The 13,792-nt window shown below is 47.9% G+C and overlaps 7 protein-coding genes across 7 annotated transcripts; 3 read left to right on the forward strand and 4 right to left on the reverse strand.

Annotated features, from left to right (window-relative positions):
• Window positions 1-142: 142 nt before the first annotated feature.
• On the reverse strand, window positions 143-2,612 carry F9C07_6195 (uncharacterized protein; the record flags this gene model as incomplete). The annotated part of the gene is made up of 3 exons (XM_041292932.1): window positions 143-2,184; window positions 2,241-2,410; window positions 2,470-2,612. 3 exons carry the CDS (start codon window positions 2,610-2,612, stop codon window positions 143-145), a joined length of 2,355 nt encoding a protein of 784 aa, XP_041147694.1.
• Window positions 2,613-3,051: 439 nt separating this feature from the next.
• On the forward strand, window positions 3,052-4,343 carry F9C07_6194 (D123-domain-containing protein; the record flags this gene model as incomplete). Its single annotated transcript, XM_041292941.1, has 2 exons — window positions 3,052-3,179; window positions 3,230-4,343. The coding sequence occupies 2 exons, from the start codon at window positions 3,052-3,054 to the stop codon at window positions 4,341-4,343; spliced, it is 1,242 nt and encodes a 413-aa protein (XP_041147695.1).
• Window positions 4,344-4,630: 287 nt separating this feature from the next.
• On the reverse strand, window positions 4,631-5,516 carry F9C07_6193 (ClpP/crotonase-like domain-containing protein; the record flags this gene model as incomplete). Its single annotated transcript, XM_041292933.1, has 2 exons — window positions 4,631-5,267; window positions 5,326-5,516. 2 exons carry the CDS (start codon window positions 5,514-5,516, stop codon window positions 4,631-4,633), a joined length of 828 nt encoding a protein of 275 aa, XP_041147696.1.
• A 616-nt stretch (window positions 5,517-6,132) lies between these two features.
• F9C07_6192 (uncharacterized protein) lies at window positions 6,133-6,502 on the forward strand (the record flags this gene model as incomplete). Its single annotated transcript, XM_041292942.1, has 2 exons — window positions 6,133-6,183; window positions 6,245-6,502. The coding sequence occupies 2 exons, from the start codon at window positions 6,133-6,135 to the stop codon at window positions 6,500-6,502; spliced, it is 309 nt and encodes a 102-aa protein (XP_041147697.1).
• Window positions 6,503-7,425: 923 nt separating this feature from the next.
• On the reverse strand, window positions 7,426-7,852 carry F9C07_6191 (uncharacterized protein; the record flags this gene model as incomplete). Its single annotated transcript, XM_041292934.1, has 2 exons — window positions 7,426-7,670; window positions 7,735-7,852. The coding sequence occupies 2 exons, from the start codon at window positions 7,850-7,852 to the stop codon at window positions 7,426-7,428; spliced, it is 363 nt and encodes a 120-aa protein (XP_041147698.1).
• A 1,406-nt stretch (window positions 7,853-9,258) lies between these two features.
• Window positions 9,259-9,845, forward strand: F9C07_6190 (peptidyl-tRNA hydrolase domain protein; the record flags this gene model as incomplete). The annotated part of the gene is made up of 2 exons (XM_041292943.1): window positions 9,259-9,441; window positions 9,498-9,845. The coding sequence occupies 2 exons, from the start codon at window positions 9,259-9,261 to the stop codon at window positions 9,843-9,845; spliced, it is 531 nt and encodes a 176-aa protein (XP_041147699.1).
• A 230-nt stretch (window positions 9,846-10,075) lies between these two features.
• Window positions 10,076-13,521, reverse strand: F9C07_6189 (putative chromosome segregation protein Cse1; the record flags this gene model as incomplete). Its single annotated transcript, XM_041292935.2, has 8 exons — window positions 10,076-10,646; window positions 10,705-10,884; window positions 10,941-11,244; window positions 11,302-11,384; window positions 11,438-12,762; window positions 12,852-13,022; window positions 13,078-13,388; window positions 13,452-13,521. The coding sequence occupies 8 exons, from the start codon at window positions 13,519-13,521 to the stop codon at window positions 10,202-10,204; spliced, it is 2,889 nt and encodes a 962-aa protein (XP_041147700.1). The 3' UTR covers window positions 10,076-10,201.
• Between the last annotated feature and the right edge of the window lie 271 nt (window positions 13,522-13,792).

Raw genomic sequence — 13,792 nt, forward strand, 5'->3', positions numbered from 1 at the left:
TTATCGTCATTAAGGTATCTGCTGCTTACCGCATCGCATATTACGGAGTACGTAGCAGATATCCATTCTTCAATACTATATACAAACGGACTTCTTCTGGCAGTATCTGCCTCTCTATATCTCGGAATAGAAATATGGTAGCCTATTGCTCTCCACCAATTGCTAAAAGCCCGAACAAAAGCTGGGTACGTTTCCAATACTCAGCAGCATTATGTTCCATGGTCCTGGCAGCGTTATCCGCAGATCCAAGATCGCTGCGAAGGTTTTCTAGAACGTCCATCAATAGATCCTGTCCAGAATCCTTCACGGCCAACGCATTCTTCAGATAGGCAGTATCATAATAAAGTTGAAGTTTCAGATCACGAACATTTCGTGACTCGCTTACGTCTTCACCCTTTACCCGCTCATCATCATCACCGTTTTGACCTTCCTGTTCACTGGGGCCGCCATCCGACTCGGTATTTTCTTTGCTTTCATAATTATCACAAGAACTCAGAATTTCGATACCCGAGGTGATAATACTTGAGAGCCCTCCTTGTAAGGTTCGCTTAAGTACTTGAACGGTTGTGACATCCCAAAGCCCCGGGCCGCAACGATCCATGGATCCCACAAGTCGACGTAGAAGTTTGAAAGTAGAGGGAGATGGCTGGACTGGAAGTTCAGGGTCGCCTTCCCAAAGGCTTCGACCTGGAACCCGAGAACCCGGTTTGGCTAGCAATTTCAACGGAGATGCCTGCGTAACCACCTCATTGGCAAGCATTTTCTGCAGCTGAGGAACAATATCTTTGGAGAAAGTAAATTTATCGGCGATAAGTTCGTTGGGGAGGCCTCGCCGAACAAGCCTGATGAGTCTAAGAATGAATGCAGCCTTTCCACTATGATTTGAGTCTCCAAAGGCTTGGAAGGCATCGCCGAATGAAGATTGAAGAGCATCGAAGGCTTTCCTGACAGCAGATTGAAGCGCATCCTGTAGCAGTCGAGGGTCGTCTTCGTTTAATGTCGCTGTGATATCTAGGTCAAAGTCTTCATCCTCGCCCTCCTCGATGATGTCATTCCATCGAATCTGCCGTAGTTCATCAATAGACTGTTTCGACTTATCAACTGAAGTGAGCCAAGACTGATATCCCCTTAACATATTAGAGACCTCTTCATCACGGCCAAGGAGTCTATCAGCAATGGCCGATTTGAAGGCGTCGGCGCCTTTTGAGTAATCGGAGACTATCAGTTCATGATCCCAAAGTGACTGAGAGGCTACGTGGTCTGTATTGTCCCAAATAGAGATCTTAGATGTGACGTCCTGGCCAAACTCCGCCAATGACCCAGCCTGATCAGATAAGATTTCCACCAGACGATTGTTGAAGATCCCTCGAACGCCTTCTAACACTTGAAGGGATGAATGTGTGATTGTTGAAGCCCAGGAGCGAAGCCAGAATTCTATGACCTTCTCACGGAGCGAAAGCAACTCTGCGAAGTTCAGCCAGCTTTTCAAGTTCTTCTGACATCCTTGGACAAACTTCTCGAAGGCTTGCTTCGACCAATTTTTCAGTGTTTTCTCCACTCCGGACTTGGACAGCTCGCTCAATTTAATCCACGGTGTGAAGTTACTCACATCCGGTGGGACCCAGCGTCCCAGAACATCAAGGTTAAGGTCATCAAGATTGTGAATTTCCGGATCAGTCAAGATAGGGTGTGCTTTCAACTTGCCGAGAACATCTGATAGTCGACGGGAAAGTAGGATCTTCGATATTTGAAGTGTACTAACATATAGTCCCAAAGCCTTCAAAATGTTCCCTCCTGATGGGTCGTCAAGCCCTAGCTGGCTCTCAATGACTTCCTCTCGTACCCTATGAAAGTGACGAATAGCATCTTCGGAGGAGGAGCTCGTAGCTAGGCAGTAAGAAGCTAGGACCTCAATAATATCATCCGCTGTTGATGAAGCTGAGGCTAGGCACTTGTTGACCCTTCTTAAAAGGGTTTGCCTCAGTGAAGCTATTTGATTCCGTAGGCTTTCAAGAAATGGCGGCACCGTCTTTTGCTGGGACAGTGCTTTATGCAGAAGTCGGGAAACAACCACAAGCTTAGCTCCTAGAAGAAGAGAATCACGTCTCCTCAATAGTCGAGATATAGCCGTCTCACAACGATGAAGTAAAGCAAGCTGGGCCCCAACGGCTCGTTTAGTTGCGCCTACACCCTGGTCAGCTCCTGAGCATGTGGAGGTTCAAGTACGCGACAATATATACCCTTGTCGTGAACATCACCCTTGATTTGACTGAAATGGGTAACTTTCTTCTCCATTAATCGTGGGTTGCATCTTCGTCCGATATCCGCTAGGGTCGCATCCACCTCCTGCATCTCGCGGTTCATCGATACGATCGTTTCGGCGGTTCCAACAAGCTCTCGATATCTCGTCCTGGATACGCGCTATAAATTAGCTTTGGAATATGATCTGATTGGCATTTGCTGCCATACCCAACGAGAGCTCGGAGCTTCTCCTTATTGCTGGCAATGTCCCGGCGGAGCTCCTGTTCCACACGGCGCACTGTCGGAATTGGATACTGGAATGCATCCTGCCATGAATTCAAGCTCTGTGGATCTGGGCCGTCTAACGCCATTATGAAATAGGAAACAGGTCGAAGCCTAGAGTGGCCGACGGAGCGGAATGCCGCAACTTCGTGTTGCTTCACAGACAATAATGACGCTTATGGCATATGCCTGAGGCAGCACGTGGCAGGAATACGGGGGCATGCAATGTACGGAGTAATCTCTGGAACAAGCCACTTTGAGAGGTACACCGCCTACCGAGAGTAGGTCATGTTTTAGTCTCCCGAGTCGTACCTGACCAAAGGCGGCCTGTGAGAGATTGTTCCAGAAATTCACTGCGTGGATCTGTAAATGTTCTGTCATATCGGTATTGACTATACTGTAAGAGGCAAGTAATTTGACTCATCCTGTGAAATAAAACCCCGCGGAATGAACTTCCCTATCATTTTCTGCCCCCCACTTCTAGACACATTTTTGACCATATTGAAGATCACAACAGCCGCAGATATAATGCCTCATTCTGACACTGAGGTGCCGGCTTCAGCGGAGGCTTCAACAGACCTGCCTCAGCGACTCCCCTTTCCTCCAGTCACTCACTCTCACATCTTGCACTGTTCCTATCATGACTGGCAACCTCGGTATGTTTTCTACTTGTAAACCATACACTGTACTCATAGTATTCTCTCAGCTACCGTGCGCTTACACCGAAATCGCGTCTTATCCCCTTGACTGTGCCCTTCATCTCCTATCTCCGCGCAGACGGTATTGTGTTGCCACCCGAAAATGCGACGCCCACAGACGACGACAACCTAGACACGTATTCCGATGACGAGGCCGACGAACAGCCAGACCCATCGACCGAATGGGAAGAAATTCACACCCAGATCAAGACAACAATCTCCGAGCTTGGAGGTATCATAACCCCGAAGTTGAATTGGAGTGCCCCCAAAGATGCAACCTGGATGGCTGCGACAAACGATATGCAATGCCGCACACCAAACGACATCTACCTCCTCTTGAAGAGCAGTGACTTTATCAGCCATGACCTGGAGCTTCCCTTCGATGATTGTGTCCCGGATATGCCGGATTCGACGACCACCCCCGACGTTCCATACCATCTCGTGCTTCGCAAATACGTCAACTTCAACCCCTCCCTTGAGTTTCGGTGCTTTGTGCGCGATCGCGTGCTTCTCTGTATTTGTCAGCGGGACCAAAACCACTTTGATTTCCTCTTTCCTTTGCGCGAGACCCTTAGATCTCGGATTCAAGCATTCTTCGATGAGAAACTGAAGGATACATTCCCTGATCCTAGCTTTGTCTTCGACGTGTACATTCCTCCTCCGCATCAGCGAGTTTGGCTCATTGACATCAACCCATGGGCTGTGAGGACCGATCCGTTGTTGTTCAGCTGGCTTGAGATCTTGAACATGAAAGACCCAATCGGAATCCAGGAAGAGGATGGCGCCGAAGAGCAGTTCGTCCGACTGTCACTCAATGGGAACACTGTCACTGGTGTAGTGGGAGCCGCTGAAGGTTCTGAATCGTCCGATACGGAGGATGAGTCCGCCGATGATGTGGACGAGGACTCCCCTTTCTTCCCCGAGTTCCGTCTCGTGAAGCGTGATGATCCGGAAGCTTATGCATTTACCACACCACAATATTCTGCTCACAAGCTGCCAAAGGAGGTCGTCGATGCCTCGATCTCAGGCCCAGGTGGTATGAGTGAGTTTTTGGGCAAATGGCAGGATATTCTAGCCAAGCAGGCACAAGAGTCGGATACGGATAGTGATGGTGGACAATGATAAGCTTCCCAGCTTTATTGCAACGGAGTAATCGGGGATTGGACGGCGTTCATGAGCTAACGGGTAGGGAAAAGCAACGGGGAATATATTTTCTAATGAACACATCATCTTTAGAATATCATAGGTTTGGCCTACTGGTAACCAAGTAAAGCTACTTCCACTGTAGTCAATCATCCCAGTCAATAACTCATGACATATTCTTAACGTGGAAAAGTATATCTAAACACCTCCGAGTCCTTTTACAGGATGCGACAGACATCTCAAATCATCCATAGATATTGGACCCACTACAGCTTATGCTTCTTCTCTCCCGAAGCCAACCGCCGGAACTCCTCCTGGGGTATACCTTTCAGGAACCTCTGCAACCCAGCAAACACCTCAAGGTAATTCTGACGGTCCAGAATCTCCCGCTCTGGTCTGCGGATCAACTCCTTAATCCCCAGGAGACTAGACTGGCTCAGGTGAGTGCCAAGACGATCCTCAACTTCCTCAAGGACCTTCTCCAGGAAACCATCCGAATCATCCTTCCTGCCCGACGGCGCAGAGATAACCTTGTTCACGAACCCAGTCGCCACAAGCTCCTCACAGGTAATCTTCTTGCTCATGATGAGGGCCTCATTAGCCTTAGAGATGCCAAGGCGCTCGACAAGAGCGCGCGAAGAGCCACCCTCGGCGACAAGACCAAGAGAGGAGAACGGGGTGAGCAGGAAGGTATGCGGCGTGGCGTAGATGAAGTCGGCCATGGCGACCAGTGCAGCGGAAAGACCGACCGCAGGGCCGTTCAAAGCAGCTACCAGGATCTTGGAGTGGTGGGCCACGGTGTTCGTGATGTCGATGTTGTTGACGACAAAGGACCGCGTGAGCTCGCGGCGGACATTGCTGCTCAGGTCGCCGCTTGGACGGGTCGATGTAACATCTGCTCCGCTGCATGGTGTTAGCCCGATTGGGTCCTAGCTTGCTTTATGTAGGATATGGTGCTTACGCTGAGAAGAATCGTCCTTTGCCGGTCAGGATGGTGATGAAGATGTCCTCGCGCTTGTCGATTTCCCGAAGACGTTCCCCAAGTAGGTAATAGAGGTCTTGGTTGAGGGCATTGAGCTTCTCCGGTCTGTTGAATGTGATGATTGCAATTCGGTCTTGGTAAGTAAGCTTGACAAGGTCTTCGGTTGCCATTGTGTCTATGGATGACTGAACGATTATATGGTGAATCAATAGTAGAAAGTGGATCAGGGCTAGATTTATTAGTTTCCGTCAAGAGAATGTTCGATAGATAGTTTGACGGTCGTGTGGGGATGGCTTCTTTATCGGCTTCTAATTATATATCCAATCTATGTCAGGTAAAAAGTGAATATGAGGGGGAATATCGCTCGGCACGGAGGTAATCGACCAGCGATTCCCCGGATGTCGATATCCCTGCCAATTTGACGGCTATACTGCCGCTCATAATTGCGGGGAGGCCGACGGGCCGAACGTATGCAGCCGAGGCTTATCAGCTAGTCAGGTGATCTAGGTCAGGTGAGTGGCACGTGGTAAGTTTGCTTAGTTTGCATAGGTGATCATCGGCAAGCCGGAGGCTCTGTAATGCATATCGTATGTTCGGTCATTCGTTGGTTCATTACCGATCTTTATACAAATCATTTGCGCACTTCCCCTGGCATCGCCCTAAACTTGACACCCTGTTAGAAGAAGGGGAAACGCAAGCAACGAGAATTCACGGGTAAAATCAAGGGTTTGCTCAGTATTTTTTCGTCTCTCACCCCTCCACTGCATCTGAACACCGCGCCTCACTATGTCCAACATTCTTCAAAGATTACGAGGTGGAAACCTCGAGGTTTTCAAGGTATTTATTCAAAACAACTCAGTCGTGCGCTATCCCTGGAGCTTGACTCTGACCGTTTCAGTTCGGCATGTACGTTCTTTTCCCGATCGGATGGATGTATTATTTCGGAACAAACCTCGACGACCGCTTCAGTGTCCCCGGGTTCTGGCCTACTACCGAGCAATCGCATAAGATCCCCCTCGAGAAGGAAGAGATTGATAAGGAACTAGCGCGAATGCGCATGGTGGATGCTATTAGGAGAGAGAAGCGCCAACGAGAGGCCCAGGCGCAGGCTGAAGCTCAAATGCAGGTTGAGAGTCAGGCACAGAACGCGGAGTGAAATATATGAGTATTATGGACTCGGGTTTACCGGAAAGTCTTGTGACTGCGTAGGTCCAAGGTAATGGGGGTCTGGGTCTATACGAAAGGAAGCACTGCCATTACGCGGGGCATGGGAGTCTGATAAAAAGTTTGGGGAGTCACCATGTGGCAGTTGCACGTGTACTACTTTTTACGTTGTTCTTGTTTAACACTCTTCTCTGGGCATATTGGGAGTTGAAATTCGGTTCTAAAATGGGCATCTTGTTCTTGTTACGAGTTTTATTTCGCCTGTACATTCTTTCGTTGAGACATCATTTTTCTCACTGCTCTGCAGGGCTGTGTCCTAGTATCAGTTGATGGTTGTGAATAGTGGTGACAGGCCTGGTGTCGAATAATACCAAGTAAACAGGCGCTTACAAAACTATTATGATGGGGGGCGACTTGGGGTAAAGAGTGATAATTTCCATAGCGATGGTATGTTGGGGGAAAGAATAAAGCTGACTTCGCTGTTAAGGGTATTTCATCGTAACAGTAATTATCGAGACTTCGCTGCTATGAGTGTTCAGAACCCTGAAGGCCAAAAAGCAGCAAGAGCGAAGAAAGAACACAAGAACTCCTAGGATGCGCCGGCCTGCTCAGGAACATATCGCTCAAACTCCGTATGAACAACATCACAACGCCAACATGGAACAGATGCGTCCAAGCATCGCAGGCAGTGCTGCTAAGCTGACACCTCAATCCATGCTCAAGGACCAGAAATGCGTAAGAGGTGGAAAGGTAGAAATTATTCAAAGGTATCTTGATAAGCGCACCACGCAAGCGATGGCGCCGACGGTATCACGCCTGAGTAACACAGAAACCAGATAGCCAAGATCCGCCGCGGCCGAGCCAGGAGAAGGGAAGAAGGAAAGGGTTGCCCGCCATTGCCAGTAGCCAAGAAACTTATAGTTCGCGGATTGTATCGGTGGCAGCAGCAGCATTATTTTTTGCTGTCTCGTACATGACCTCTAGTGTCTGAGTGCCGGCCTCGCGGAATACCGAGCTGATCGCGGGCAAGGCGGAGGATATGAAGGGACGTTCGCCAGCCCAGTAATAGTAGAGGTGGCCGTAGATGGATCTGATGTGGTCGGGGAGGTAGACATAAATCGCGGTGATGATCATTGAAATCAGAGTAAGAAGGAGGGAATCTGTTTAGTCTGTTAACGTGATTCTTTCGTTCTCCAATGGCCTTTTTCTCCCGAGTGAGCATACTAAAGATGAACTTTTCGGTTGGGGTGAGCATATATACAGCAAAAGTCACCTCATATTGATATATTTTCAACCGAATCCAACGGGCGAAAGAGGCTGGGATCCAGAGAAAGAATGTCATGATCGCAATGCAATATTCGTTGTCTGCGACGAAGGGATTGAAGGGGGGGGAAAAGGTGCCACTTCAGAGAAGCTGGAGGTTACGGGCGCTTTCTTGATCAAATTTGCCCCTGAAAGTACGGACACTCCTTTTCAACAAAAGAAAAAAAAAAAAGTCCGGGGGACGGGAAGTGAGGGTCAGGTTGAATTGAGGAAGTAACCACGTGGTATTTTAGTGTTGCCGGTGAGAAGCAATTGGTTGGGAAGATGATGGTTACCAGGCATCCAGGACTATAATTATCCTTGGGACAGCAGAGTTGAAAAATGTAAGATTGCAGAGAAGGGGAAAATAGAAAAAGAACAAGAACAAGAACGGGTGCAGGGTTGATCGACAAAAGTGCCCTGCCGGTGTACAGAAGCTAAATTGGTCGAATAGCGAATAAAAAGACTATCAATGCGGGGGCGACAACAAAATGGATGTTAATCTGTATGTCAAGTTGCATTCAATCCTTTATTCACTGGAACTTGACTGAATATGAATTTATGAAGGTCCTTTTTGACTAAGAATAGCTTGGGCCAACAAAGTTTCTCTTTTAGTTTCCTCGATTCCGAACGGTGTTTCACATTGGGGGGAAATCCACCGACTGAGCCACAATCCGTGCATTGGTGGCATCTGAAATTGAGGGCTCCACTTCAGGGTCCAGAGCATTGAATCGACTTGTCTGTCTAGACCATCTTACACCACATGAAGATACGGATAATCAAAAAAAGAAAAAAGTACTCGAAAGTCAAACAGACAAATAGCGAATGTTCCCAATAGGTCACAAATGAATTGCTGTTTCTTGGTTTCTGAGAGCTGTGAACCTTACTTGATTGTCAACACATAGACCATTCTGTCAACAACAAGAAAAGAAAAAGAAAAGAACGTTCTCAATTGCCTCTCTGATTGTCAGAGTCAAACCCTTAGAAACCCACCCAGGCGTACGTCACCCTACGCTTGGCGCATTTTCTAAGATCCTGCACATCATTCAGGTTAATCCATCAGTAGGTTCGTCAGATATGACGATTGTACGAGGAACAGGGACGAATTGTAATAACGGCAGTAGTCAATGTTATGAGAAGAGTTCCTAAGCTGAGGATATCCCATTTTCTTTGTCCGTGATCAATCGCCCTTTCGGGATTCGGTCCAATAATACCCCGCCGTGGTATAGCAATTACTGCCTGAGGCATTACAAGTAGTACGTACTCGTACTCGTATCTCGTATCCTGTCTCAGCTGATATCACCCTAAATCATAATAGGACTAGTCGTTATGCAGATTCGCGGCGGTTACGGAGAGATGCGAAGCCGAAATTCCTCAAAGTGTATGGAATTGTAACATGGTAATATAACCTCTCGCAGATGCCAAAAACAGTAGTCATCATGAACCATGCTACTGCGAAACCTCATCCCGCGTAATCTCCTGCCATATACCCAACCAATCGCCTCGCTTAGATGCTTTACAACTACTTTCCACCTTACCAATAAGCCATTACCGCCTCGGTTGAAACTTCACGATGCCGATCTGACCATATCATATCTCAAGGGCACTGGCCCTGGAGGTCAGAAGATTGTACGCATTGACTCAATGTCTCTTTCAGATTGGCGTTGGCTAATCGCAATCGGTAGAATAAAACCAACTCTGCCGTTCAACTCATTCACAAACCTACCGGTCTCGTGGTGAAATCACAAGCCACTCGCTCCCGTTCCCAGAATGAGAAGATCGCGCGACAACTTCTCGCTGACAAAGTGGAGCAGTTAGAGAAAGGAGACCAGAGCCGCGCTGCGATCAAAGCGGATCGTGCTCGGAAGAAGAAGGCTAGTAAGGTGAAGAAGAGCCGGAGAAAGTATCGCGAATTTGGAAATGGTCACGAAGAAGTGCAAGAGCAGGAGGACCGTGATGGTGAAGGCCATCAGGAGCCGGTCGGGGATGAGTCGTCAACGACAGTCCCGGCCAGCCAGACGCATGGCAAATGATCTATCCAAATCATGACGGCATGGTCCATAGCCCGATAGGTATCCTTCCTATGTCAGATCTTTCTACTCATCGTTGGTCTACAATGTGAAATTCGATGTTCACAGTCAACAGGACGGCATTGTAAAGAATAAACTCGCATGTAAAAGGGCGAGGGACATTTTTGTATCATCTAATAACAGTTCGTAAAGGCATGTTCGGTCTTTTTTTCGTTTTCTTTTTTTTTCTTTTTAAAAATTCTCTCTTTTACTCGAGATATCAAGGCTAGTTGTCCCGGTTTATGATACCGCCGGTACGACTACCCTAGGGCAGGATAACAATAACTTCTCAGACACTGCTTGAGACTTGTTGCTCTTCCTCAGGCGATGTAGCTGCCGAGGACTGTCTTGGCATCGTTGCTCAGACGCTCCTGTGCAAACCCAGAGACCCGTCCGTTATACTTCTTGTCGGCTTCCTTCAGGTATTGGCCAACCCAAGCCTTAAGGTCAGCCCCGGTCTCCGGCCATGGGTCCTTGGTCTGTGGTCGCACGGTGTTCAGAGCCGTGAACCCCACACCGAATGCCATGTCTTCAACATCATGTTCAACGATGATGTCGTCCTTGCTCGCTGGGAGGGGAGGAAGCTCAAGAAGCTTGAGCAAGGCCTCACATGTGAAGCCCCATCCCTTCTTGTACCGGTTCGCAAACGCATCTGAATTGGCCAGCGTCTTGGTGAATGACAGCACTGCAGTTTTGCGATCCAGCGGACGAGCAAGCTTCTGCGTATCAGGGAGAATTATGTTCAGATAGATCGGAGTGAACAGGCTTTATAGAGTCAGTATGGTGAAGAGATCCAAAAACAACTTTCTCGGGGTTTACATACTCAGGCTGCACTTTATCTGTGACTTGAATGAAGAAATCGGCGCTATAACCCTTCTCATCGTGGGCAGAAATGAAGTGGTAGAATCGGACAAATCTGCCAGTGAGATTTTCTGTCTTCGAATTCTGGAGGCGAGTAAGAATGACTTGCATGATTGAGATAAAATACTGCTCCAACGCGTTTCTATGATAGTGTTAATGAACCTGAAGAAGTCGAGCCCTTATGGCAGTTAAACTTACGGAGGGAAATTCGCGACAACGGACTCTAACAAGTCAAAGCCATAACTCTCGTTCGCCTTAGTGGAAAGCAGTTTTTGGAAGATACCCAAGACATTCGAAAGCTGTTGGTTCTCCAGGACGTATTGAGAACCGCGGGCAATGATGGACGAAAGGAGTCGTACGAGCGCAGGAATATTGCCCTTCGACTCCCACATGACAGGCATGAGGATAGGGGCAACCAAATTCTGGTAGTAGTTTGGCAGCGATCCGGAAGGATTTGCTTCGAGTAGTGCCGCAAAGAGCTGGAATATGTAGGGCATGAATTCTAAACATACATCAGTACTCAAGAACCAAGTGGCCACCGAGTTATAACCATCCTTACCTTGCACATCACCTTGGAGTACTCCGGCGAAGGGGGGATATAAAGCTTGCTCCAGCTTATCAGGATTCGCCGGGGCAGCAAATCTATGCTGGTCAGTAGATGAATAGTGCTAGGCGAGCTTTCGGAATCGACGTACCTGATAAAGGCACCGAGAGCTTCAAAGTGGAAGTAATAGAATCTTGGGTTGCTCGGGTTCCTGCTGATGACCTCGGTGATGTTAATCAAATTTTGTAGAACAGAGTCTGTATGGGGCACTACGCCCTCCTTAATAACAATAAGTACTCGCATAGCACATTTCATCAAAAACTCGTTCTCCTGCACTTTCTCGGGGGCTGGATCTTTCTGGATCAACGCAAAGATGTGCTCTAACAAATCCTTGGCCAAAGGTGTGATTGTGTTGGGCGCAATGATTGGCTGACCCTGGTTATCTGTAAGGTAGAGTGCTCTCTCAACAGCAATTGCTGCATAACTGTAGACAACATAATTCGAAGAGCCCAGGTGATTCACTACTAAAGGAAGCACTTCTTGCCATTGCTCTTTAGTGATGATGCTCCTGAAAGTATACAAGTATTTGATTGCGTCAACTTTAAGAATGGGATTAACACCATCCCCAGCGACTAGATCTGCAGCAAGATGTTTCTGAAGGTAATCAGTGATGCTGACCAACGAATTAGTCGCAGTCACTCCGTGGCTAGTGGTAGCAACGCCCTTTGCTGCAATGGCAGAGAAGAGGTAAGTTGCAGTATCCTTAGCCTTCCAGTTGGAAGCCGGATCGCTGGTGTATTGAGCAAGGTGGCCTTCAGTGTAATGCAGAACAACCTTTGTTACGGAGCTTTCGAATTTCTCGGCCAATTTCCTCAGAAAATCGGTGGCAGCACGTCGTCTTGTCTCGCTATCTGATCCTTCAAGGTCTCGTCTGATAAACTCGATGGGTTCATCCTCAAATAACTCCTCGTCTGACTCACGCAGACTCACATTTGGCAGAATGACCTTTTCAATAACTTGGCTTAAAGTGTTCTCATCTTGGAAAAAGGCGGCCTGTTCAGGCATACCCGCAATTGAAGTGAGGAACTGGAGTGCCCTGCTGACCAAAATGTCGTACTTTGTTTCTTGGCCGATTGTAGCCAAGAAGCTCCAAGAACTACCCACAAACTGTTCGACATGAGGCTTGAACTCATCAATATACTTTTGTACCCAGAGTGTGAGGACTTCAAAGATTCCAGCCCGCGCGAATTCTAATTGACCAGCCTCGGTGTCATCATCGGTATGAAGCAGTTGGTTGTCGTACGTGAGGTACTTGAGGAGAAGAGTAGCTATCCCTGAAATTTGCTCTTCGAACATCGGAGGAAGGTCGTGGCAAGAAAGATCGTACAGAAGTTTGATCATCAAGTTGAACTGCGTGAATCCCTGGACAAGGTTGTCCTTGTTGGTCTTGTTCTCTTCGAGATACGAGTCGAGGCCCTGTATAAGAGGATAAGTATAAGTAGATGCCGTTAATATTTCGCATGAGCCCGCTCAAACGAACAGAAGTGCGATTCCAATGGTCATACCTCAAAGAGAGCCAAGAAAGGGTTTCCGAATTTATCCAGAACGTGATTAATCTCTCTATAGAGATCATCAGATCGGAACAAAGGCCTCCATCGCTTGAAGATAGAATGGGCAACTTGTAGGACACCGTTGTTGACTGCAGGGTTTTTCGGTTGGAGCCTTGAAACGAGATCCTGCGAGTGTCAATGAGGAAAACATGCAACTGCTTTTTGTGCAATTAAAGCTTACATCCACTAGAGTATCCCATCGCTCCCAGAAGTCACTATCGGCGATCACGCTCACAGCTTCTCCCAGCTGGGACTGTATGCCTGCAGGAACCGAGATCATCAGGCTGATCAGTTCCTGCTTTATAGTCGTCACCTCATCGAGTTGGAGCTTGTAGTTTCCATCCTCGTCTGTGTAGTTTCGCTTGATAAAATTCTTGAAGCAAAGTGCACTAGCCAGACGGGTATTGTAGGGATAGGAGCCGGACGCCGTGATCTGAAGGAGCTGCAAGGAATAGCCCGGCTTTTGTTCTTCCTGGCGCAGAGCAAGTTCGGCTAATAAGATCAGCCATTGGGTGTCCATAAGGTAAGAACAGCATGAGAATATTCTGGGCTTACCTTGCTTATTTTGCCTTGGGTCCAAGCTTGCTTCTAGAAGCTGCGCAACAGCTCCAAGGTTGTCAGCCATATTGAAGCGGGGATATGTATGTGTAGTACCGAAGTTGTAGCCAGCGAGGTCGTATGAGAGTGAAAGAGAATTAAATTTAATGTGCAAGGGAGGGAGATATCGTAATGTGGGCAGAATCCTCAGAAACCACCTTTATGTGAACACTCTAGGAAAAAAAGCCGTGAGCTTGATTCCAGGACGGGCAGTTTGTTTGGCGGGTTGCTTTGCAGTTTCCAGGCGGTGAGCAAATGTCCGCGGGGTGATTCTGCCCATCAGGTGATTCCACGGATTA

The sequence above is a fragment of the Aspergillus flavus genome, chromosome 5 (assembly GCF_009017415.1).
Source record: "Aspergillus flavus chromosome 5, complete sequence".
In the NCBI taxonomy this organism is placed as follows: Eukaryota; Fungi; Ascomycota; class Eurotiomycetes; order Eurotiales; family Aspergillaceae; genus Aspergillus; species Aspergillus flavus.